The sequence below is a fragment of the Dama dama genome, chromosome 9 (genome assembly GCF_033118175.1).
Source record: "Dama dama isolate Ldn47 chromosome 9, ASM3311817v1, whole genome shotgun sequence".
NCBI lineage: Eukaryota > Metazoa > Chordata > Mammalia > Artiodactyla > Cervidae > Dama > Dama dama.
In genome coordinates this window covers 64,176,121-64,200,423 of record NC_083689.1, presented here as the reverse complement: position 1 = coordinate 64,200,423, position 24,303 = coordinate 64,176,121, and the positions used below count along the sequence as shown (strand labels likewise).

The following is a 24,303-nucleotide window of genomic DNA, read 5'->3' as shown; positions in this document are numbered from 1 at the left end:
GAGATCCTAGATCCCAGATCTAGAGAGTAATTTCTGGAGGAAGCAGGGAAAGGAAAGAGGGAGGTAGTAACAAGCCTGTGACTGAAAAGGGAGATGAAACTCAAATGGCAGTGTTAGATCCAACAGGCAAAATATTCCATTGAGTGCCAGGAGAACATAGAGCCTAAAAGAGAGAGGAATGAGGATGAAGCAATCTGGGAAGTCTTCCTGGAGGAGGTAGCATATGCCCTAGTTCTGAAAAGATTGAGTTGTGAAAGCATTCCAAGCAATGGGGCAGCCTCGTGGAGGCTGGAAAGCTCAAGACAGTCCCCACCTGACTCCCCTACCCCACCTCCGCTCATACCCCCAGTCAAGACAGCTGGAGAGGAAAGCACCTCTGACAAGGGGATATATCCCCTCGTTAGGCTTGCCCAGAGGCTGATGGTGACTGGGATGGTCCAGGTTGAGTTCCAGGGAGCTGTGTACATGAGCAGAGCCCAGAAGCACCGTGGTATCTTCCCTGGGCCTCCGGGTGGGTTACATAACTGCCCCACTGCCGGGGCCACAGATTCAGCCGGGACCCTCCTCCGCCTCCACCTCCCCAGCCATCTGTCTCTGCTGCTTCCCTCTCATAGAGGAGGCCGCCGCACTGCCGAAAGCAAGTAACCCTGTGGTAAATTCCCCACATTCCTTCCTCACAGAAAAATAAATAACAAGGAGAAAAAACTCTGGAGGAATGATAATGACGGCCCCAGCACGCAGCAGTCCCAGCTCGCTGCCCTGCCCGCTCTATAGAGCAGAGCCTCTATAGAGCAGAGCCTGTCGGGGGGATGAGGGTGGGCACGGTGCTGCTTCTCCCTAGGAGGCATCCTCACTGCAGGCCCTGGGATAGACAGCTCACCTGCCTGCAACTCCCCTAGCCCTGTCAACTCACTTTTGGTCTCAGGTTCACTCATTTCTGCTGAGGAAGGTGCTAGAAATCTTAAGTGGTCTACCCTCTCACTCCTGTATCTGTTCAGCCTGCCTGCCCTCCCTTAGACAGCCGTCCTTTACCAAATCCAACCAGAGGTGCAGCCTGTTCCCTTCCCATGTCCTTCCCATGTCCTGCTCAAGAGAGCGTCCTGTGAAGGTTGCCTTTAGCACGTCACTTCACCTCTGGGTCTCAGCTTCCTTATCAGGAAACTAGAGCTGATTATGTCTGCTTTGCAGAGTCACTGCTGAGCAAATGAAATGCAGAAATTATTTCTATAGCATAAAACACTGTGCACGCCTGAGGGGGATTTAAATTAAGCCTTTGCACAAACCTACCTCTGTACAATTCTGCCAGGCTAGGCTGCTGTCTGTCTCCTTCCCCCTTTCAGCTATCTCTGGGTCTGCTCTCCCTCTTCTGTTCACAGTCAGGCACAGCGCAACCTTTCCCTCCCCCTGACACCCCTCCCACTCCAGCATCCTCTCAGCAAGGGTGCTCTAGTGTCAACCTCTAGCTAACATATTGTGGCAGGGGAGAATCAGGTTTGAATCCCAGGTCTGTTTCTTGCTGGATTTGAGTGCCCAGGCTCCCTTGGAGTGGCCCCCAGACCCAAGACTCCTGGGAGGGAAGGTGTGGCCGAGGCTCCCACCACTCAGCATGTAGTCTTGCAGCCCTGAGCCGGCAGAAGGCTACCAATACCTCCCATGCCATTCGCCAGTTACCGGGCATATCTGGCTCTCCTCAGCCAGAGGAGAGGCTGAACCATCCAGCCCCACCCTCCCCTTGTCCCTCACACTGCAAAAAGAAAGCAGACTGGAGGTCAGAAAATTTGGTTCTAGTGTCTGTTCTGTCACAGTACGGACGAGATGTTGGACTAGTTCCTGATCCTCTTTGAGCTTCATTTTGTCCATGTGTTTCAGAAAAGACATCATACTTCTCTGATTCCCAGTGAAGTTGCCCCCTTCACTGGGAAAGCAGTGATCCCCAGAGTGTGGTACCCCCATACCTTAAGTAGGAGCAAAAGGATTTAAGTGGTACCCTGATACTTAACATCTTACTAGTTATATAAATTTCACATGTGTATTGGAAAAGGAGTATAATAAACACATCAAAGGTATATTACTGCATGCTGCTGCTGCTAAGTCGCTTCAATCGTGTCTGACTCTGTGCGACCCCGTAGACGGCAGCCCACCAGGCTCCCTTGTCCCTGGGATTCTCCAGGCAAGAACACTGGAGTGGGTTGCCATTTCCTTCTCCAATGCATGAGAGTGAAAAGTGAAAGTGAAGTCGCTCACTCATGTCTGACTCTTAGCGACCCCATGGACTGCAGCCTACCAGGCTCCTCCGTCCATGGGCTTTTCCAGGAAAGAGTACTGGAGTGGGGTGTCATCGCCTTCTCCGATATTACTGCTTAGGGGAAGGTAAAAGTGGATATCTCAGTAACAAAAGTTAGACAATTTAAAGGAAACAAGTAAGTACAGGTGGTGCATGAACTCATTCATTCAACTGATATTTATTGCTCACCAGCTAAGGGTCAGGCACTGTTCATAGCTATGAAGAGAAACAGACAAATCCCTGCTTGCATTCTAGCAGGGGAGCCAAATAATAAACGTATGCATAACCGTACAACTAAGTCACATGGTAAATTCTAGAGAGAAGAATAAAGCAGGGGTGGGAGATACACAGACGGCATGGGGTGGGGAGTGGTGTGCAAAGGTACATAAGGTAATTGAAGTAGACATCACTGGAATCACGTCTGAGCGAAGAAGTGAGGCAGTGAGGCTGTGAGGCTTGTGCATGTCTAGGGAGAGACAGGGCAGAGGGAACTGCTAGGGCTAAGATCTGGAGGCAGGCTCACACGCTGCAGGCTTGAGGATGGTGCACAAAATGTGGAGGTGGGACATGAATAAGGAAAACATTTTCTCAAGTGGCTTTTCTACCTCTGCCCTGCAGGGTCTCAGGGACTCCCCTGCATTGCAACCATTTGTGTGCACACACGCGCGCGCGTGTGCACACACACACACACACACACACACACACACACCCTGCAACACACACATTCTCGATACCTCCTTAATGCTGGCGAGAGCCTAGCCGGCAACAGCATATCCTCCTCTGCACACATGTCCGCACACAAAGGTGCTGCTCATGCGTGCACCCACAGAGGTGGCAGAACCTACACACCAGTGTGTGCACACAGAACAACCATAGGCATGCATGTGGAGACACACAGGCACTCAGGCGACAGATTGACACAGACACAACAGGTACACAGCTTGTGGGTGGACACACGTGTCTCCCTCTTGCCAGCCTGCCTTGTGTCCAGGTAACCAAGTTACCAGACCACCCTTGTCTGGAGGGCACATGATCTGATGTGTGGTTTCAAATTCCCTTCTCCATATCTCTGCACCTCAGTCATGGTTTCCCATTTCTAGGTCAACATTAAAATCGGCCACCTGATGCTCAAATGTCCTAAGGGATCGTGTTGCTGTGGAAAACATCCCTCTTTCTATCCCTTCGGCAATTAAATGGAAAAAAACGGTACCAGTAGCTATTGGCATCATCGCTCATCAAAGTCATCTGCATCCCTGGCTTCATTCCTTTAAGGTGCTCGGGGGCAACTGATGAGTAGGAGGAAAGGGCCAGACTAGGAACTTCAGGCCTCAGTTTTAGTCTCAATCTGGTCTCCAACTCATTGTGAAGCCTCAGGCAAGTCCCTTCACCTCTCTGGCCCAGATCAGAAACCTACAGGTGCTGCAGAATTTCTTGGGGTGGGGGTGTGTGTGTCCAAAGTGCCGATTCCTGCGCTCTGCCCCAGAGTCAGAACCACAGAATATTCATGCTAACAGTCTCCCTGAGGGGTTCTGAAGTACTACCAGGTTGGGGACACAATGGGCTTTAGAGCTAATGACTTTATCTTATTTTTTAATTAAAGAAAAATTTTGGCTGTGGCATGGGGGATCGTAATTCCCCAACCAGGAATTGAACCCGAACCCCCTTCAGTGGAAGTGTGAAGTCTTAATCACTGGACCACCAGGGAAGTCCCTAGAGCTCATGATTTTATAAACATGTTTATAAGTAAATTAACAAATAGGAAAATGCTTGGAACACAGTCTGGCAAATAGACCCCATGTCAACAGAAAATACATTTAAGAAAATATATTTATATAAATCTATGTAGTAATTATCATTGAACATGCACACACTTTTATAGCTTTCCTAGCAGCTTCACATCAGCAGAGAAAGAAGTAGAGCAGAGATGCTATTTTCAGACCGGAAAACTGAGGCAGAGAAAGGTTAGAATCTCACAGAACACAGGTCTTTGGCTCCCAGCCAGGGTCCTTGGCTTAGCTTCTCTGAGATGTGCCACCTTGGGGCCTTGTCACCTCATCCTATAAGGCGTTGCCTTCCAGCCCACAGTAGGCATTGTGTACACAGCAAACACAGTCCTTCCACTCCAGGTGCTTCTCTAGTTACTCAGAATTCACTGACAATGGGACAACCTCAGCCAGTTAATCTTCTTCCAGCTGAAACGCCCTTCTCAGCAGGTAGTGCAAGGGTTTCCCAAAGCCCTAATGCTCCATGCTACCATTTGATCTGGAATAGTCTTTCTGTTCCAGCCAACCTGAGTTCAGAGCCCAGCTGAGCAACCACTACCTGATATATGCTAAGCCTCCGTTTCCTCCTCGGTGTAGGGGTCTCCTAATTCCTATCCTGCCGGGTGATTGGGAGGATAAGGTCTTCCATGAGAAGTTCGCAGCATCTGGCCTGGCACACAGGCTCTTGCGATGACAAAGCACCATTAACTTGCAGGCTAAAGTGTGAGCTCCTGGAAGGCAGGAACCCACGCCTACCACGTGCCGTATGCTCAGTTAATATGCGCCGAATGGGTGAGAAATGAGACGATATCGCGAACTCCTTTCTGATCCCAGCTCACCGTTGTCTTTCATGACCCATTTCCCAGTGTGGGAGCTGGAGGCAGGGAGCAGGGATGGTCAGGGCCAGAGGGGGAGGGGTCCTGGGTCCTGGGAAGGCAGTGATGAAGGCCACTGGGGAGGGCCGTGTTCTGGGAGACCTGAATGTAATCCTGTTGACTCAGAGGCATAAATAATGCACCAGCATGTTCTCTCCTCACCATCCTGTCACGCTAAGAATAGCACCAGCTACCCTTTCAGGGATTTCTCAGGGAACAGAGTAGGACACCAAGATGGGGACAAGCGGGGAAAGGCATTGCTAGACTATGTATTGTCGAGCGCCTTTTCCTCAAGCCCACTTTTCCAAACCCTTAAGTCTGAGGACCCTAGAGGTCAGAGCTGAAAGGGCTCCTAGGGGTACCTGGTCAGGAGTGGCCTGGGCAGTCAGGCACCACCCACCCTCTCCCACCAGAATTGCTTCTCTTCCTCCTCCCTTCTCAATAAAGCCTGCGCCCCAGGCCTAGCCCCCATGATCCCCTTCTCATTCATGTGATGAATAAGTACAGAGTAGGTGGTTCCCCTCTTATGTATTTCATCTGTAAGACTTCGGAGAGAGAGGAAGATCCTATAGCTTTTAATTAAAACATTTTTTAAGTTTAAAAATGACGGACTTAGAACAGTGATTCTCATACTTTAATGTGCATAGTAATTACTCAGGGATGTGGTTAAATTGCAGATTCTGATTCAGTAGGTCTGGAGTGGGGCCTCAGACTCTGCATTTCTAAGAAGCTTCTGGGTGATGCTGATATTGCATCCATGATGGCCATACAATGAGTGCAGGAAAACTCAAGTATTTCCCTATAAAAATAGATGGAGAAACCAAGGTCCAGAAATGAAGACAGATACGCCCAAAAGCACACAGCAGAGCTCAGCTCACAATGCAGGCCTCCTAACTCCTCCTAGGGCTGGGTCTTAGCGAGGCTTTGGGGTTGAATGGACGTGCCTGGAGTGGAACAGGGGACAGGTCACAGTTTCAGGCAGCGGGCTTTGGTCCAGGGGCAGGCCTTCATTCAGCCAAAAGCTGAACCTCCTGGTCCACAGGCTCCCATCTGAACAGAGGCATTCAGCTGGAGTGACAGTAGCCTCCAGCCCAAGATCAGGCCCTCATCAACTTGCATTCACGATCTCAGGGACTGGAACCCTCCTGGGAGGCAGGATGAAGCAACAGGCTATTAGAATGCAAACAAGATCCAGAGGAAGGTCAGGTGTGAGCACTCTGCATTGTCATCCTGTGCAGTGAGTGGGGAAGTGTGCAGGGGTCTGCTGCACAGTCAGGATGGGAATGGGAGGGAAAACAGAAAAGAAAGGAAGCAAGACCAGCACTAGGAACAGCTCCTCCCTTCTATGCTTGGCCTCAAGCCCCTTTGCAGGCTCCAGGCCCTGCAAGACTAGCCTCACTGCTCCGCCAGTCTGCGCTGCAGCTCCCCTCATGGTGTCTGCCCTCCCTACACTCCAGTCATGCTGGCCTTCCTTCAAGGATTCAGACAGGTATCAAGCACTTTGCACCTCAGGGCCTTTGCACTGGCTGCTACTCCTCCCTAGAACCCTTTCTCCCCATGCCCCTCAGTTGTCCCTTTCTGGTTATACCTCTCCTTGAGGTCTGTTGACAGGTCTCAGGGAGGACGCACCTGCCCTGGGAGGTCACATTCCTCCCACAGCACCTTCTACCTCTCCTGCAAATTCTCATGAGATTTGTAATTCCATCAATATTTGTTTTAATGTCAGTCTGTCCTGCCCCATGGTAAGGAGCCCCTGCAGGGCAGGGACCTCAAATGTCATTTCCCTGCCCCCATGCCTAGGCCATTTTTGTTGTTATTTAGACACTAAGTCATTTTCCACTCTTTGTGACCCCATGGACTGCAGCACGCCAGGCTTCCTGACCTTTACTATTGCCCAGAGTTTGCTCAAACTCATGTCCATGGGGTTGGTGATGCCATCCAACCATCTCATCCTCTATCACTCCCTTCTCCTCCTGCCCTCAATCCTTCCCAGCATCATGGTCTTTTCCAATGAGTGGGCTCATTGCATCAGGTGGCCGAAGTATTGGAGCTTCAGCATCAGTCCTACAAGTAAATATTCAGGGTTGATTTCCTTTAGGATTGACTGGTTTGATCTCCTTGCTGTCCAAGGGACTCTCAAGAGTCTTTTTCAGCACCACAGTTTGAAAGCATCAATTCTTCAGTGCTCAGCCTTCTTTGTGTACAACTCTCACATCTGTATATGACTACTGGAAAAACCATAGCTTTGACTATATGGACTTTTGCTGGCAAAGCAACATCTCTGCTTTTTAATATGCTGTCTAGGTTTGTTATAGCTTTTCTTCCAAGGAGCAAATGTCTCAATTTCTTAATGGCTGCAGTCACCATCTACAGTGATTTTGGAGCCCAAGAAGATAAAATCTGTCACTGTTTCCTTTTTCCCCCCATCTATTTGCCATGAAGTCATGGGACTGGATACCATGATCTTAGTTTTTGAATGTTGAGTTTTAAACCAGCTTTTTTACTCTCCTCTCTCACCTTCATGAAGAGGCTCTTTAATTTCTCTTCACTTTCTGCTATTAGAGTGGTATCATCTGCATATCTGAAGTAATTAATATTTCTTCTGGCAATCTTGATTCCAGCTTGTGCTTCATCCAGTCCAACATTTTGCATGATGTACTCTGCATATAAGTTAAATAAGCAGGGTGACAACATACAGTCTTGACATACTCCTTTCCCAATTTTAAGCCAGTCCATTGTTCCACGTCTGGTTCTAACTGTTGTTCTTGACCCGCACACAGGTTTTTCAGGAGGTAGGTAAGGTGATCTGGCATTCCCATCTCTTTAAGAATTTTCCACAGTTTGTTGTGATCCACACAAAGTCTTTAGCATACCCAATGAAACAGAAGTAGGTATATTTTTTTAAATTGCATTGCTTTTTCTATGATCCAATGGATGCTGGAAATTTGATCTCTAATTCCTCTGCCTTTTCTAAATCCAGCTTATACATATGGAAGTTCTTGGTTCACATGCTGCTGAAGCCTAGCTTGAGGGATTTTGAGCATTACCTTGCTAGCATGTGAAATGAGTGCAATTGTACAGTAGTTTGAATATTCTTTGGCATTGCCTTTCTTTGGGATTGGAATGAAAACCGACCTTTTCCAGTCCTATGGCCTAGGCCATAGTTGGGCTGAATAAACATTTGCTGACTGAATGAGGGAATAAATGAATAGTAACAGTGCTCACATCTACCTTGGTGGTTCTCTACCCCGGAGAAGCTGTAAGGGACTAGGACTTGGAAGATGATGTGGTTCTAACCCTCTGCCCTGCTACAGTCCAGCTGAGTGGGCTTCACAGGGCACATCACCTCTCTGAGCGGGGAGTGCTGGTGGTCAGGTCTAAATGAGAAGTGGAATCTGAGAAAGGCTCTGGAAGCAGGAAAGAGCTTTAGCTGGTAACACTCTTCCTCCGTGTTTGAGGCCAGAGGGGCAAAGGGCTGCATTCAAGGCCACACAGCCAGTGTGTGGGGACGCCAGACGCGCTCCCCCCTCCAACCCCCTGCACAGCTTAAAGCCAACAGGCCCACCCAGGCCCAGTGAGGGCACCATCTGCCTGGAGGTGGGGCAGGGGTGGAGGAGGAGAGGCAAGGTGGCTGGGAGCATCCAGCCTCAGGCCCAGAGCCAGTGCTGGCGTAGGCGGGGCCTCCCGCAGGAGCCCTGAGTGGGGCCTGGCAGCTGGGCATGGGAGCCAACTGGCGAGAGCTGGGTGGTGGCAGGCCTGTTCCTCATGCGCGTGACAGCCTATTTTTTAATCAGCACCCTCCCCGTCCCCCAACTTCATGTGCTGTCCTCAAAGGGGCCACGTCAGGAATCACGTCCTGGCTGACACCAGGGGCCACCTTGGCCATCGGTGGGAGGGTCCCCAAAGTCCCACATCCTCATGGAGCCCACGAGTCCTGAGCAGCCTGGAAAGCATGACAGGAGACTCAGGGAGCCTGTGTGGCCTGGGGCCTTGGGCCTGTCCCTGGACTCTCTGACCTCAGTCTCCCCCGTCCGTCCAGCGATGGGAGTCGTGCCAGACTCCATGGGGGTGTATTACAGCTCCAGCTCTTGGGATCCACTCAGGCATCACAACCGACACTAAGGTCGCCCACTCATCAGGCCCTGGCAGGGCCTCCTGTGCCCACAGCACTCCCAGTGTACTCGATGCTCCCTGACCTCAACTCCCAGAGGAGGAGGAGAGGGGAAGACAAGAGGCTGAGCTGGCTCAAGGGTGCACCTCAGAACCCCAGGCCCAGGGAGGCTCCTCCTTCCAGCACCTTGGGGGCAGGGATGATGAGAGTCAGAGGGGAATGAGGTATGTTCTCAAGCACGTGGCTTGGCCCCTCTGAGCCTCTGGCACTCCATAAGGCAGGAGAGAGCATGGTGTACAGGAGTTAAGCTCACAGGCTTTGGGGCCAAAGGCCTGGGTTTGAACCTGGCTGGTCACCAGCTGTGTGACCTTGGGAAGCTCACTTAACCTCTCTGTGCCTGTTTCACATCTGTAAGCTATTGATAATAATAGTACCTATAATAGTACTTACTCCATAGAGTTGCTGACATGTAAAGAACTTAAAAGACTCTGGCACACAGCAACCCTAAAAGATAACTGTTTCCCAAGAACTTTGGCTTTTATCTGTCAAACACTTAGTCTCCAAGAGATTTTATTCCAGAGGGTTACATGCAATCTCACATAATTCAGTCTCACATCAGCCCCCTCTCCTATCCAGCCTGCCCCCTCCTGCCCCACCCTGGTGGCTGCCCGTCCTGCCAGCCCAGTGGTTTTCATGTCTGTCAAGCTCTTTCCCACTCCATCCTTCCTAGTCCATTCCATAGTAGCTCAGGACCAAAGCCTGAGCCCCTGAGGGAGCAAATGATTTGTCCAAGACCACCAGCCTGTTAGCTGAGGCAGGGGGTTCAAATATCTATTCCTGAAGCCTGATCCAGGCCCCATCCACTGTACTGTGCTCATCCTCCCACTATCAAAACCTGTTCCTGGCTAAACGTCAAAAAGTAATACACACTGAGATACAAGTCTTGAGCGAGTGTCCATCTTCTCCAGGGCTTGCTATTTCAACAGAGATCAAAACATGATAATACTATTTAAGAGGTAATAGTTATTTTTATCGTCGCATTAAATTTTTAGAACAACAGTACAGGATAGGGTCTGCTATTGTTTCTGTTTTATAGACAAGGAAACACAAGCCGAGAGAGGTTATGTAACACGCTCAAGATCTCCCAGAAAGCCAGAGAGAGAGTCCAGGGGTCCAACCCCAGGGTCTGTGTATCAGGCATGCAGGAGGTGGCTAGCACAGGAGTAGACAGAATTTTGCTTCACTTGCAGCAGCCCTAGGAGGCTGGGCAGGGTAGGGTCAGGTCAACACAGCCCTACGCTATATACTGCCTCACTGAGTGGAAAAGATGAAGCTGGGATGGTGGAATTTCACACAGCGGCCAGTTGGTGAAGATTTCATTCCGGAGAGAGGGATTTTGTGCACCTCTGGAGTTACAGGGCCTGGAGGCTGTCCCCAAGCTGACTCCTCCTTTGGCCACACTGGGTAGCAATTGAGCCACAGTGTCCAGTGACAGTTCACAAAGGACTCTGAGCTCACGCTCACACACTCACAGGCCTAACTCAGCAGAGCCCAGCCACCCCGTGACCAGATCACAGGCCTGGGTTCCTTTGGGTCCACAGCCCGAAGCTCTGAGGGATGAAGGCATTTTCATAACCCACAGCGCATGACCACCCCACTCCCCATCCCCAGCTCTTAGTTTAGAGTATTTACCATCCTCTGAAACATCTTTCCTCCCAACCCAATTCTTACCATTTCTCTAGACCCAAGTTTTGGACAAGCCAATTCCGCAAAGCCTGCCATGACGACACCTTCAAATACCATTCAGGTTTCCAATCAGATGTCACCTCTGGAGAGAGCCCTTCCCTAACCACCAACACGAAGAAGCCGCTCTAAGTGCTCGCCAAATTTGCAACATGGCTTTTTGTTGTCTTTCATACTACTTTTATCTATCTGAAACTGTCCTGCTGATTTCTTTGCTTTCCTTTTTCTTCTCTCTCTCCAGTTAAAATGCAATCTTGAGGGCAGGGACTTGTCTATCATGTTCACTATTGTAACCCCAGTGCCTAAGGACCCATGCACCCCCTAATTAGACAGGGACCCTGAGGTCCATACAGGGCAAGGGATTCACCCAGGGTCATGTGGCAGGCAAGTGGCAGAGGTCAGCCTAGCACCTGCACCTCTGCACTGGGCCCCCCAGCACATAGCCCGCCCCCATCCCCACCCCAGCTGACCGTCTGCTGACCTGTCTTGTCCTTGCCTTCACACTACAGTGGGGCCAGAGCCTGCCAGGCCCAGGCCGCTGTGCCTTTCCACTGCCCCAGGGGCCTTCAGTGCCCCGGTCTGGGCAGCACGGCCTGCTTCCCCCTCAGTCCCTCCCTTCCTGGCACCAGCAGCTCCGATGAGCTCATGTCTGGGAGCCTGGGAGCTGCCCTGAAGGAGAAGGTGCCTCCCAGGCCAGGCCCCTAGGCCGGGAGGTGTGTTCAGCCTGGCCGGATGGAGAAACCTGGTCCTGGCAGGTGGAGAAAGTGGGCTGACCCCTGCCCAGCCCAGGGCTGTGGGGTGGACTCAGGGAAACACGTGTCACCCAGGGAGATGGGGCACGACTAGGGCTGGAGAGGAGATGCAGAGGAGGCCCCTCTTGCACTTCTCCCATCTCTCCAGAGGCTCCTCGGCCAGACTGGCCCTCCTGCTTGTCAAGGAGCTGCTCTGTCCCAAGGAAAGGGGGCTCTGCTGCCTTCTCGTCACAGAAGCCCCCGAGCCCATCTCTTCCGCTCCCTGGTCTCAGTCTCCCCAGCTCTAAAATGGAGAGATTAGATAAAATGCTGACTGAAGAGGCTAGGGATTAGTTGGGAACCAGGCCAGGCTCGAAATGCCACAGGGTTTTTTGTCTTTATTTATTTAGTTTTTTTTTCCACCTTAAGGGAAAAGTAACAGATAACAAGGGAAGGAAGGAGTTAAAGGCCTTATTTTAGCCATGTAAATCCTAATTTCAACCACAGTTTCATTTAGGTACTAGACTGGAGAAAAGAGGGGTGGTCCCAAGGGCCAGCCTGCAAAGTGGCAATTGGGAGCCAAGGTTGGCATAGCAGCAAACAATTCACTTTTGGGAAGTTCTCTAAATATCAGACTAGCGTGATCTGAGTCCATTGCCCTCAATGTACAGATAGGGAAGAGAGGAGGAACCAATGCAAGATCCCCCTAGGAGACAGAGGCAGGGGTTCCTGCCCCACTCACACACAGTATTTTCATCTCCCTCAAGGTGCCATCCCACTGTCTGACATAACACAAGTCTGGGAGGAGGAAGAGGTCATCAGTCTGCCTGTGGTGCTGTCCCCCAATACAGGATGGGGCCCAGACCTGGGGTTGGTGACAGGCAGGCTGGCACCTGCAAGGCTTCTAGCCTCTTACCTAGCCTCCCCTAGTCCCTCTGAACAGCATCTTATCTCATCCGAATCCTTGCAGCATGACAAGGGTGGGGTAACCTCTGACTGCCCCTAAAGGCTCTACCAGTGGCTGCTGTCTTCAATGCAGGTAGCCCCTCAGGGGCCACCCACCCATACTCTCACTGGGAGTCAGAGAGGGCAGGGGGCTTGCCCCAAGATCACAGAGCAAAATGGTGTATTCCCGTGCCACCTGCCACTCGGGGTGGGGGGGGGGGGGGGGGGACCGGGTCGCATGATGCTTCCCCACTGTCTCTTGTCCTTTGTGAACAACCCAGACCCCGCGGAACACAGGAGGTCCTGTCCCCGTCCAGAATTAGCTTATAACCTGGAGTGGAGGAGGGGAGGGAGGGAGAACTTCTCTCCAAGTTCTCAAAAAGGTCCTGTCAGGGCTCTGGACCGAGCCCGCTGAGGCGGCGGTGCGGTGGTTGGTTAGATAGGAGCCCCACCCTTCAGCTGTCCAGCCTCAGCAATCACCTTGGCACACAAGGCGAGTTGTGAGAATGTGATGTAGAGCCTGGAGGGCAGTTCCACCTCGCCCCCATAGGCACTCAGGAGAGGCCTCGATTTCCCCAGGTGGAGCTTGCGCAGGTTGTCCCCCTCGCGCGGTTTGCGGGGCCCAGATCCTGCGTGCCTAGCCGGCACAGCGCGGTGGGCGCTCCGCCCGCGGGAAGAGGCGCGGGGGGGGGGGGGGGGGGGGGGCGGGGCGCGGGCTCAGCACACGCCGTTCCCTCTGCCCCACAGGCGCCCATGTTGGTCAACCCAGCAAGGGGCCCAACCCAACCCGCCGCTTTCCGCGTTCACGCGTCCAGCCGTTCCCGCCCCCCGCCCCGCTTCTCCAGAACGGGTCTGGGTGCGCACACCTCCGGCTGTCGCCCACCTGCGAGCCCGGGGCTGTCCCAGCCGTGATCTGCTGGCGGGTTGGGGCTCGAGGGCTGGATCACCCATGCAGCCTCGGGGAGTAGCTGCCCGGCGTCAGGGGTGTTCCCCCCACTACCCCCTCCTCCGCCACTGAGCTGTTTCGAGGCTTCGCGATTTCCCCAGCCCCCTCCTCTGCCGCCCCACTGTACAGGTGGGGAAACTGAGGCCCAGCCTGTAGCAGCCACTTGGCCAAGGTCACCCTGCCTGTGGGGACTGGAGCCCAGATCGCACCTCCACCTGGGCGGCGCCCGGACTAACACAGGTGGGAAGGGGAGAGGCTTGCTGGGCGCCGGCACCCCTGCCCGGCCGGCCCCCTCACTCACCTCCAGCCTCCGCGCCTGGTCCCAGATCGCACCAGCGCCGCCACCTCCGTGCACCTGGCCGCGTCCATCAGCGCGCCCCACCCTGAGCGAGACCCCCCGCCGCGGCCCCCACCCCACGCCGAGCGCCCCCTCCGAGCCTCCGCCACGGCCCCCTCCACCACCGCCTAGCGGGCTGCGTGGGGACCCGGAGCCGGGAGGGCTGGGCGGGCTGGAGAGCCGAGCTCCAGCCGCCCGCTCCCCGGGGCCCTAGCGCCGCCCCGCCCGCCCCGCCCAGCCCTCGGAGGTGCGATTCCCTCCCCCTGGGGCTCGGCCTACCGTCTCCCCGCGGGTCTCCTCCTTCTCTCTTTCCTCTCCCTGGCCTCACTCTCTGCTGCTTGAGTGTCTCTCTGTTTCCTCAATTTTTCTCCCTCTTGGTCGTTCCCTAAATTCTGCTGCTATTTCAGTTTCTTCTTGTCTCTCGCATCTATTCACCCCCACCCCCTTTCCTCTCTCCTTCCCATTAACTCCATTTTAAATCTGTCTTTGTGATCCTGTCCCCCATAACTAACAGCACCTCCAATCTCACCAGCCCGTTTCCTTTCAGACTCAGATGCCTACCCTCTCAGGCCCATCCCCTCCCTCCTCAGCAGCAGTAACTAGAATAACCATTCAGGACTTGGGCAGGCAGGACTGCTCAAGTAGGACTTAGGCAAAGGGAGATTGAGGAAGGTTGTCATCTCCCAGGCTGTCTGGGGCCATCCCCTGACTTAACTGGTGGGCCAGCAACAACAGAGGCAGTGATGCTCAGAGGCCTTTGGTAGAGGTCATCGTGCATCAGAATCAAGTAGGGATGCTGTGGAAAGTTGAGATTTTCACTATCAGGTGCCTCCTCCCAGTGGTGGAAGGGCTGGCAGTGGGCTTGGAGTAATAAGCACCCTTCATTCCCCCAGCAATTCTGAAACAAAACCACAGTTGGAAAAATGCTGTCCTGGGTTTTCACCAAAATTTCCCTGGGTTCCAAGTACCCCACCCCTTTAACCAGGGTGATTCCACTTGTGTGTTTTTTCTGTCAGGGTTCTGTGTTTAGATTTCTGCTAGAGGAAGTTGGAAATGTGCTGACGTAAGCCCACCCACCTGAGGTTCTGTGAAATGCAGAGCCGCAAGTGGCCTGGTTTGAGTTGTCCCCTGTCCTCAGCGGATGGGCTTAGAGTGCACGGGGTCAGCTGACAGACGGGACAAGCCCTCCCCGGCTTCTCCTGACCCTCTGCTTGGCTTCTTGGCTGCAGAGAGTTCCTCTGACCCAATAGCTGCTCTTGTGCCAGGGCTGCCCCAGGTGGCGTGGTGGGGGGAGCGGGCACTGAAGGGGTTGGGGGATTGGCATCAGGCAGGGTATTGCCTGCTCTGTGAGTGCATGCGCTACAGCCCAGCCTGTGAGAAACCAGGAAACAAACTGTGTGGGAGACAGAGGGAGGGAGGGAGGGAGGCTAGGATTACTGTGTGGGTGGGTATGAAAGTGAAAAAGATGGAGAAAAGGAAGGACAGAAAGTGGTTCGGTCTGTATGTGGGTGTGTGACAGTGGGTGTGCAGAGTGGATATGCCTGCAGAAGAAACGTGTGTGCCTGCAAGAGAGATTGCACAGTGTAGGTGTGTGAGCAAAGGAAATGGAGAGAAGAACATGCTTTTAACCTGTATCTAAGGGAAGGAATGTGTGTGTTTGTATGTTTTCTGATGGGACTGCTATGTATACAAATTTGGTGAATGTGTCCACATGTGAAAGTTAGACCTGCATGAGTGAGACAGGGGTCTGTGGGAGGGTATGTGCCAATGCCTACCCTATGCACGGGTATGTTGGTGTCTGAGAGCACGTACGTGTATGCACATGTGTGCAGATGTGAATATATACCCGTGAGTATTTGCATAAGAACATGGTGTGTAGACATCATTTGCTTGTACCTATGTTTGCAGGGGATGTGAGCATGTATGTGTGGGTACATGTGTGAGGTACATGTGAACTTGTGAGCCCTGCCTCTATACCATCACCCCATATTATGGTCACCATGGTGAAGGAAAGGAAGGGGAGTAGGTGGGGCCTTGCCTCCAGCCTCTCTTCCACAGGCCTGAGGAGCAGGGTCCTTGTCCCTGGCCCAGTGACCACTGTCAGCTCTCATCATGGACACTGACTCCTCTACCTCAACAGGATAGACATGGCCAGGGGCAGGGCTACCCTGACAACCCAGGTCCATACCCCCATCTCCACCCCAGAGGCTCGGAGCTGTGTCCAGTAGAGTTGGAAAGGCCTCCAAACCCTCCCGATACCCCAGCCCCCCAAAAACAATGGCCTGGAGAAGAGGGAAGGTGGGTCTCCCAAAGCCCTGGGCAGAGGAGGGGTTGGACTGGCAGTGGATCCCTGGTCTCCCTGGGAGGAGAGGATATGGCTTGGCAGAATCCCCCAGCATCCCTCAGAGCCCAGCCTTCCCCAGGCCTCGTGGGTGAAAAACACAGCCTGCTGCCTTGTCTCCATGGAGACATGGCAGCACAGAGGGAGGTTGAAAGCATGGGCCAGACCTCCCAGGGTTCAAATGTCAGCTCCTCCACCCACCAGCCTAAGACTTTGACTTGTCACTTAAACTTGCTATGCCTTAGTTTTCTCATCTGTGAAACAGTTGAGAAAAGTGTGCGCTTCTTAGGGTTGTTTAGAGGATGAGACGAAATAGCCCATACAAAGCATTTAGCCCAGGGCCTGGCAGCTGAACTGGGAGGTAGAAACCCTGGGTTCCAGCCCTAGCTTTGCACCCAGCTTACTGTGTGACCTTGGACAAGCTACTTGCCATCTCTGCACTTTAGGATCTCCACAAGATTATCTATAGAATAATTTCAATAAGCCCTGCCAGTTATGATCAGCTGAGACTTTGTGGAAAGGACAGCGGGGGGATCTCTGGTGGGCTATAGACTAACTAGCGCTGACGAGGAGCCCTAGGTAACTTTCCTTTCCACGTTTCTTCTCTCAAGTTGGCAGCAGTTGATGGCAAGAAAGTTGAGCTGTAGTCTGCTGCCCACTTCCTCTCTTTGCATCCCCTGACCCTCCAGCCTGCTAAGGACCCCATTCTACCTTGCTCAGTTGGTACCCAGGCCTTAGAGAAATGGCACTGGATCCCACCTACCCCAAGTACTGGATGCCCAATGCAGAAGGTGCCTTGGCACATACTTAAAACTTTCAGGGAGCACTCAAGAGAGGCAGGTATAATTGTGGAAGGATAGATGTGATTGTCTGAAGATGCTTATAATCCTTTGGCGGTAATGGGAGGAAGCTTTCAAAGGAAGCCCTAATCCACTAATAGCCTGGCAGCTCCACAGGCCTCTTCCCTCCGGATCTCCAGGCAGAGAGAAGGGACTATGGCCACTCCCTTTCCCAAGGGAGCAGAAAGGCTAGTGTAGGCTCCAACCCAAGACCACCCGGGTTTCTGCTCTCTTGCAAGACCCAGCTTCCTTTCTGCCTCTACTTCTGAGAAGTCTTCCCTGCCCACTCCATCCTCCTGAGGTCACTCCTGCCTCTTCTGTCCTAGGAAATGTTCAGGACAGTACTAGATAACCATCTGGCTAGATGTTAAAGAGAGGAATGAACCAGACTGTGAGCAAGAAGAATAAGATAGTCTCAGCTCCAGTGCTGACTAGAACCTTGGGCTTAAGTCTCTGAGCCTCAATTACCTCACCTGTACCATGGGGATAGTAAAACCTACTTAGATAGGCTAGAGTAAGATCAACAAGAATGAGATACCATGAAATGGACCAGCTTCATGTGAAAAGCCAATAGGACCCATTAATGGTTGTCTCTCCTTACACGTTCTCTTCCCTTCCAAGGTGTCAGCAGACAATTCTCTCCCTAGCATTCTCCCATATAGATCCAGAACACAGTGGTAGCCAAGAACAAAGTCCTCATGCAAAACACTGAGGCTGAATTATGGCCTTGGAGCTTGCTAGCTGTGAGTCTTGGACGAGTTACTTATAGTCTCTGGCCCTCAGTCTTCTCATCTGTATGCTAGAGATAGTAACGGTATGTCCCTTAGGGAATTGTTATGTGATTAAATGAAGTGATACCTGTGAAGCTCTTAGCACAGTGGAATTGGCACATAGGGCTCAACAGATAATAGCTATTGTGTTGTTGAGCTGATGATTATCGTTTTAGTTGCTATCAACATCCCTTACATGCTTATCTGAATTACCCTGCAACCTCATGATAGTTCTGTGAGGTAGATAGGGCTCATGTTCTTATTTTCATAGATGAAGAAACTAGGAAAGGATTTGAGGGGATCCAGAACTGCCACCCATGTCTCCTGACCGTAGCCATGGTCTGTGAGAGGGGAGGGAGCAGATCCTGGGGCTCCCAGCTCTAGGGGACCTGAAGGTCTGTCTCCAAGTTCAAGGTTGCTGGATGCTCCTGGGACCCTCCGCCCTTCCTGACCTAGATGCATCTAAGTCCCCTCCTCGGTTGTAAGTCCCCTCGTCCCTGCTCCCTGTTGTAACCGGAGCCTGGGGGAACAGAGAATAGGAAATGGTGGCCGTGGGGGTTGATCAGACCCTGGAGAGAATTATTTCAGAAAAGAGAGTGGGCGGGAGGCTGGTGAGATGCCAGGTTGGGTGTCAGCAACGCCTGCACAGAAATGAAGTGCTCCTTCAGTTTCCTGACGCACAAGCCCTCCCAGGCCTGGGTCCCCCACATGCCCTGCGCCCCGGGGATCTGCTGGCAGCATCTCATGCCTGAGCGAGCATGGCTGGGCTCACATCCTCCCCATCTGGACCCACTTCAGTGTTTCCATGGGCCTGGCATTGGAGGTGATTCAGTGTGGGTTTCCCTGTCCCGCCCTGCTCAGCTGTCTCCTGCCACCATAGGAAATTGATCATCCTTCCTTCCTTCCTTCATGCTATGTTCACCAAGCTCTCCCCTACACACTGTCTTTGGGTCCTCACTGCAGTCCCTGTGACATGCCTCTGTCACCCCTAACAGATGGAAAACTGAGGCCCGGATGAGGAATACGGGCTCAACTCCACCACCAACAGGCTGACTAGGAGCTGTCTCTTCCTCACTTTGGGCCTCAGTTTCCCACCTGTAAAATCAGGAGGTCTGTTTAGAGCGGAGGCTCAGTCTCTACCTCAGAAGCTCCATGAGGGCAGGGGCCATGCCTGTGTGGCCCAGCACTGCGTCCCCAGCCCCCTCAACTAGCGGGCACTCAGCGTGTTCAGCGAGATGGTCCCACCCCATCAGGTGTTCCCACTCCAAGGTCATTTGTTACCACGAACCATTAACAGGCAGACAAGAGTGAGCGATGGGCTTTTTTTAACTAAGCATGATAACGCGGCTTTCTCTTGCTGCCTTCTCACGTGCCATCTCTGGCAGAGCCAAGGGTGCACTTAAATGTGGTCCAGCTGGAATGACACAGACAGCACAGCTTCCCCTGTGTCTGCATGGCTGTTAGTTTGTGCAGGCCCAGGGGACTCGGATGGACTCTCGTGTACCATGGGAAAATATGGCCAGAGGTGTGTGTACATGTTGAGCGCCTGTGGGGTCCTCCCTGACTCTGGCGGTTCAGGGGAAAAGCGCCATGAGCTTACCTGGTTTCTGGGCAACCCTGGGCCCCGGGCCGGGGCTGAGGCTGGCTGTCATCACCCGCCGGGCCCTCGTGGTGTCCCCGTCCTGACTGGTTCTGTTGTCAAGCTGGGGAACCCCTCGTGCCTCCCTGGAGCAGCTGGGTGGCCGGGAGCCCAGGGCTCTGGGAAGCTGCGGTGCCCCTTGGGTGGCTCTGCAGACCTTGTCCCCACTCCTGCTGGCCACTCGGTCTTCCTCCAAGTCTGTGAGCCCCACCTCTCCCTGCAGGCCCTCCTCACCGCCGCTCTCCTCGGCCTCCAAGGCCAGACACCTGTAGCTGCCATCAGGGATCCCAAAGGCGCAGGGGGTAGACCTGCCTTCACTGGGTGCCGGGGGTAGGGGTGGAAGGTGGGGGCCCAGCATGGTTCAGCCTCTCCTCACGGACACAAAGAAGCTGTCGCCCGTACTGGGGCCGGGGCCAGAGGCGCCTGAGTGATTGTTGGTGTCTGATCTTCTTGGGGCCTTCTCTGGCTCTCGACTGCCCTTCCTTCCTCAGCCAACTCACAGAGCTGGAAGGGGATCCAATTGCAAGCCTTCCTGGGCTGGGGGGATGGTGGACCCCCAAGGTTTCCTTCTTAACCCGTCTCTTGTCTGTGAGGCCTCCCCTTCAAGATGATCTATCTGCAAAGCAAGAAAAGAAACAGTGCATGAGTTGGTTCTCTGGGTGTTACAGGCTGAATTTCTGAGTCCACTTTAGGGGGACCCTGAGAACTGACTGGGATTTGGGTCTCATGTGTCTGCAGGAAAGTCCCAAGCTTTAGTCATTCGACATCCCCTATTTCTACTATATCCTTATGCCACCTGACACTTTATTTGCTTATTATCGTCCCATAAATCAACTTTAAATGACTTCTATTATTTTAGACTTATCTTAAGCAATAATTGCAGAAAACCACAAGTATGTTGTGCTAAGTCATTTCCCCCCTTAATACACATTAAATAAATATCTAGTTATTTAAAAATATTTATTTGGGCACCTCCTAGAAAAAATTCTCTCATATGGCCCAAAGGTACATGTGCCACAGGAATCACAGGAATGCTGGTGCAGAGGGTACAGACTAGGGGCACAACCCACGGAGGAGGCTCTGCACCAAGGGAGGTGGTGCAGTGATTTGCCCAGGCTTTGAGCTAGAATCCCACCTGTGTGGTGGGCAACAAGTCACGTGACCTTGTGACCCTCTGCATCCCCATCTGTAAAACAGGAACTGTAATATTTCCATCTCAGTGTTGCAATGAGGATTAGGTGAGAAAATGTGTTGCAGAGGGTTTAAGACAGTTTCAGAGTCATAACTTAATACATATCAACTATTCTTTTCATTCCACACACACAGAAATTTGAGCTCCTATTTACATTATAGACATCATAAAAAGTCTTGGAGATCCAATGGGGATAAAGAAGATATGGTACTCTGACTCATGAAGCTGTGGATGGGGGAGCTGTGGATGACAACAGGGCCAATAATAATAACAGTATGATCATTTAGAAATGTTAACAATGAGAATAATCCAGGAGAGAGGGGATGGAGGCTTCCTATAGGGATGCAAGCAGGAGATGGATGGGAGAGAAACTTGGGCGGAAGAATTGGCTGGGCTGGGAGGCAGATGGAGAGTAGGTGTGGAGGAAGAGGGAGGAGGCTAGGATGCAGCCCAGTTCGTCACTCTGGTGACAGCGTGATTTCGTTAATAGAGAGGAATAAATGGGAAGGAGCAGGTGTTCAGGAGAGCAGGGAAATGAATTCAGTTTGGGATTTCCGGGGGAGATGCACACGGTCAGCTCCACACAGAGGCCTGAAGAGCAGGGGAGGGTTCCAGTTTGGGGACAAGAATTTGAAAATCACTTGTGGAGGCTTGTAGACAAGAATGTGAAAATCACTTGTGGAGGTCCTGGGCAGGGGTGGGCCAGATGGCCCAGGACAGGCAGGTAGAGCTTACGACAGGGTCGATGACCAGTTGCATTGGGAGGAAACCTTGAAGTTTACAGATAATGGCTACCAGATCTCGTATTCCACCACTGCTTAGCTGTGTGAACTTGGGAGAACCTGAACTCTCTACAACTCTCTTATCCTACTGCAAAACAGGGAGGGGAGAATCCTTGCAGTCCCATGGATGGTAAGAATCCTGAGCGTCGTGAAAGACTGTGGACACTGGCAACATCAGAGTCTGGGCTGACCTCTGCTGCTGCAGTGCCTGGAGGCCACACCCTTGTCCACCGGCAGGACCAGGCATCCCCCACCTCAGCAGGCTGGGTCAAGGCCTTGGCTTCTGACTAGAGCTGTGCTGGCAGAGTGTGGTAGACCAGAGGAAAGATAAGCATGTTCCCAGGTGCCACGGCACATCAGTGCCAACCAGGGGGAGCCAACAGTCACCTCGGTCAGAAAGATAAGAGACACCTGTTACAGCAGCCTCAGTGGCGGGGAAATCAGTACAGAGGAGCCAACCTTCTGCTTGGAGAATGGGCACTCATGATATTAAACACCTACCCTAAAAAAAATAAAAAATAAAAAAATAAACACCTACCCTATCCCACGCTGGGTTATTCACTTAGGTTAATCGAAAGAGATCCTCAGAACAACCCTGTGAGGGAGGTACTGTTTTTATTATCCCATTTCAGAGGTGAGGAAATTGAGGATCAGAGAGGCCAAGTGACTTCCAGCCTAAGTCACACAGCTAGCAACCGGTAAGGCTAATCTCTGAACCTAGATCTGGCACCTTGACTGTGATGGACGCAGATAATAGAGTCTCCAGAGTCTCATTTGTCTCCAAATTCCTTCTTACTAACCAGCTGCTGCCAGATTTATGCCACTACAGTTTCAAAGAATCTAGAATCTCATGCAGGGCCAGGAGAATTCTGAGACCTAACTGGCTGTGTGACCTTGGGCTGGTGCTTTCTGCCCTCTGGAGTCATTTTGCCCAAAGGCACCATGGCGGGCTTAAGCCAGATGATGCCGGAGAGTCCATCCAACCCCGGCATCGTGGGATGCCATGATTCTAAGCCTTTGGCTCTCCCCACCACCACTGCCATCGCCCCACCAGAGAGCGAGCCAGATGGAGGAGGCAGGAGTAGGTGTGGAGGGGGGGCAGGGCTCCCTCTGACGCCCCACGGGGCCTCGCCTCACTCTATGCCTGCTTCTGTTTTGCTCTATTTGACGGTGGCCACGGTTTCCAGGAAAGAAAAGAGAGGCGGAAAAGTTAACTTTCCGCCACCCACACAAATATTTTTGGCCGGCGTTGTCTTCACACTGCCAAGATGGGAGGGAGGGGTTGGCAGGAGCGCTCCAATTCAAGTCTCCCTCCTAAGGAGGGAAGACTCCCAACCCAGCCGGGGGGTCTGGGCAGGCCCCGTGTGGGCCCAAGCCCTGGAACACCCACCCTACTCGGCAGCCTGGGGCCAGGGCAGGGTGTCAGGACCCAGAACAATAATGGCAGCCACCACGTACTGAGTATCTGCTGGTGCTCGGCCAGGGCTTTGACCTGACGCTCCTGTGGGTCAGCCGCGCGAGTGCTGTCTACAGGGGGGACACTGAAGCACGTAGAAGTACCTTCAGCATCCAGAGCCACAGGGCGGTGAATGGCGGAGCTGCTGGGTCCCCGTGCTCTTACTCATATATCAGACTCGTTCGCAACGCCCCACAGGGCCCCTGAGGCTACGCTCAGACTTAGCACACCGTCGGTGTGGGCTCCACCACAGGCAGGAGTGAGCCTGCTCCCGTCTCAGCAGACACGAGGGGAGGTCCTCTAATATCAGCTTCCCTAAAAGCCACAGCCCTGCTCTGGCCACAGGCCGAGGTTCTAGGCCATCCAGCCTTAGCACAGAGCTGACAGTCCTGCATACCCACAGTGCTCACCTCAGAGAGTGGGGCTCTGAGGAGCCCAGAACAGGGAAGGGATCACCCAGGTTGTAGAGAAAGTTTAGATGCAGGCCTGGTGCTAGAGCCCAGGTGTCAAGTCACCTGCTTCCAGCCCCTCATGTAACCCCTGCTGCCTCCTGAGTGGTCCCGTCCTCCCTCCCCTGACCTCCCATGAGTGCAAGCAGGGCCCCCAGGACTGGAAGCCTAGCTGAGCATCAGATCTCTACAGCCCTTGTCCGAGGCTGTAGAGGGTCTGCTGTTGGGATCTCCACGGGCTCCTTCTGTGGCTGGCACCTGCCATGAGTGGGCCCAGGGAACATGGCCTTGGAGCCTCAAGTCCCTTCTGCTGTTCCTTGTGTCATGGGGGAAGGGCACTGGCTTTGGAATCAGATCTGGGTTTGAATTCTGTCTCCTCCATTCGTTGGCTGCCTGATTCTTTGTGAGCTTTGGTTTCCCCTTCTGAAAAACAGATTAAAACACGGCCAGCATCCCAGGGTTGTTGGGGGAAATACAGGCTCCTCCTTCATTCGGCAGTGGATGAGGGACCAGGGCTGTGTGCTGCTCACCTGTGGGGCTCTAGGGATGCTTGGCTTACAGGCTGGGTGAATGGAAAGCCCAGTCTGGCCCCTCTGACTCTCCATCATCTGCAGGGCCCCCAGCCTGCTTTTGCAGCTGCAGAGGAAGTAAACGGAGTGCAGGGATGCAGAGGGTCAGGGCTTAAGTGGATGCATTGCAGGCTCAGGCCTGGGGTTCTACTTTTGACTTTCCCTCTGACTTACTGAGTCAATGCTGGGGAAATCACAGGATCTGGTTTTGTAAGGAAGAGATTAGAAGAGGCAGAAAGGGGAGAAGGAGTCTAGGAAGATTAAACTCTTATTCCTCTGAAAGACTTCATCCTTGGCCTCCCCATCTGCAGACTCTCCCTGTCTCCATCCATCCTCTGTAGGATCTGGTCCATTCTTCTAAAGCACATCTCTGAGTGTGCTGCTTACACACTCAGGAACCTTCCGTGGCTCCCCATTGATCATGGGATAAAGAAAAGTTGCAAACAAAGGGAAATGCAGATTCAAAGGCAGGTCTCATGATTCTTGGCTAAGGGGAAGGAAGGAGGGCTTCCTGGGGATGAAGGATGATGT

At 52.8% G+C, this 24,303-nt stretch overlaps 1 protein-coding gene across 3 annotated transcripts in view; it reads right to left on the bottom strand.

Annotated features, from left to right (window-relative positions):
* The window catches only part of SYNPO (synaptopodin), a 56,893-nt gene that overhangs the window by 18,396 nt on the left and 14,194 nt on the right, over positions 1-24,303 (bottom strand). For 2 of the 3 annotated variants that reach the window (XM_061151743.1, XM_061151744.1), the window contains exon 2: positions 19,286-19,940. In XM_061151743.1, the coding sequence (XP_061007726.1) occupies positions 19,286-19,682 (397 nt within the window). In that variant the 5' untranslated portion in view covers positions 19,683-19,940. Of the gene's footprint in view, positions 1-13,699; positions 13,862-19,285; positions 19,941-24,303 lie in introns of those variants that run through there. The other variant, XR_009694208.1, reaches the window with a different exon arrangement.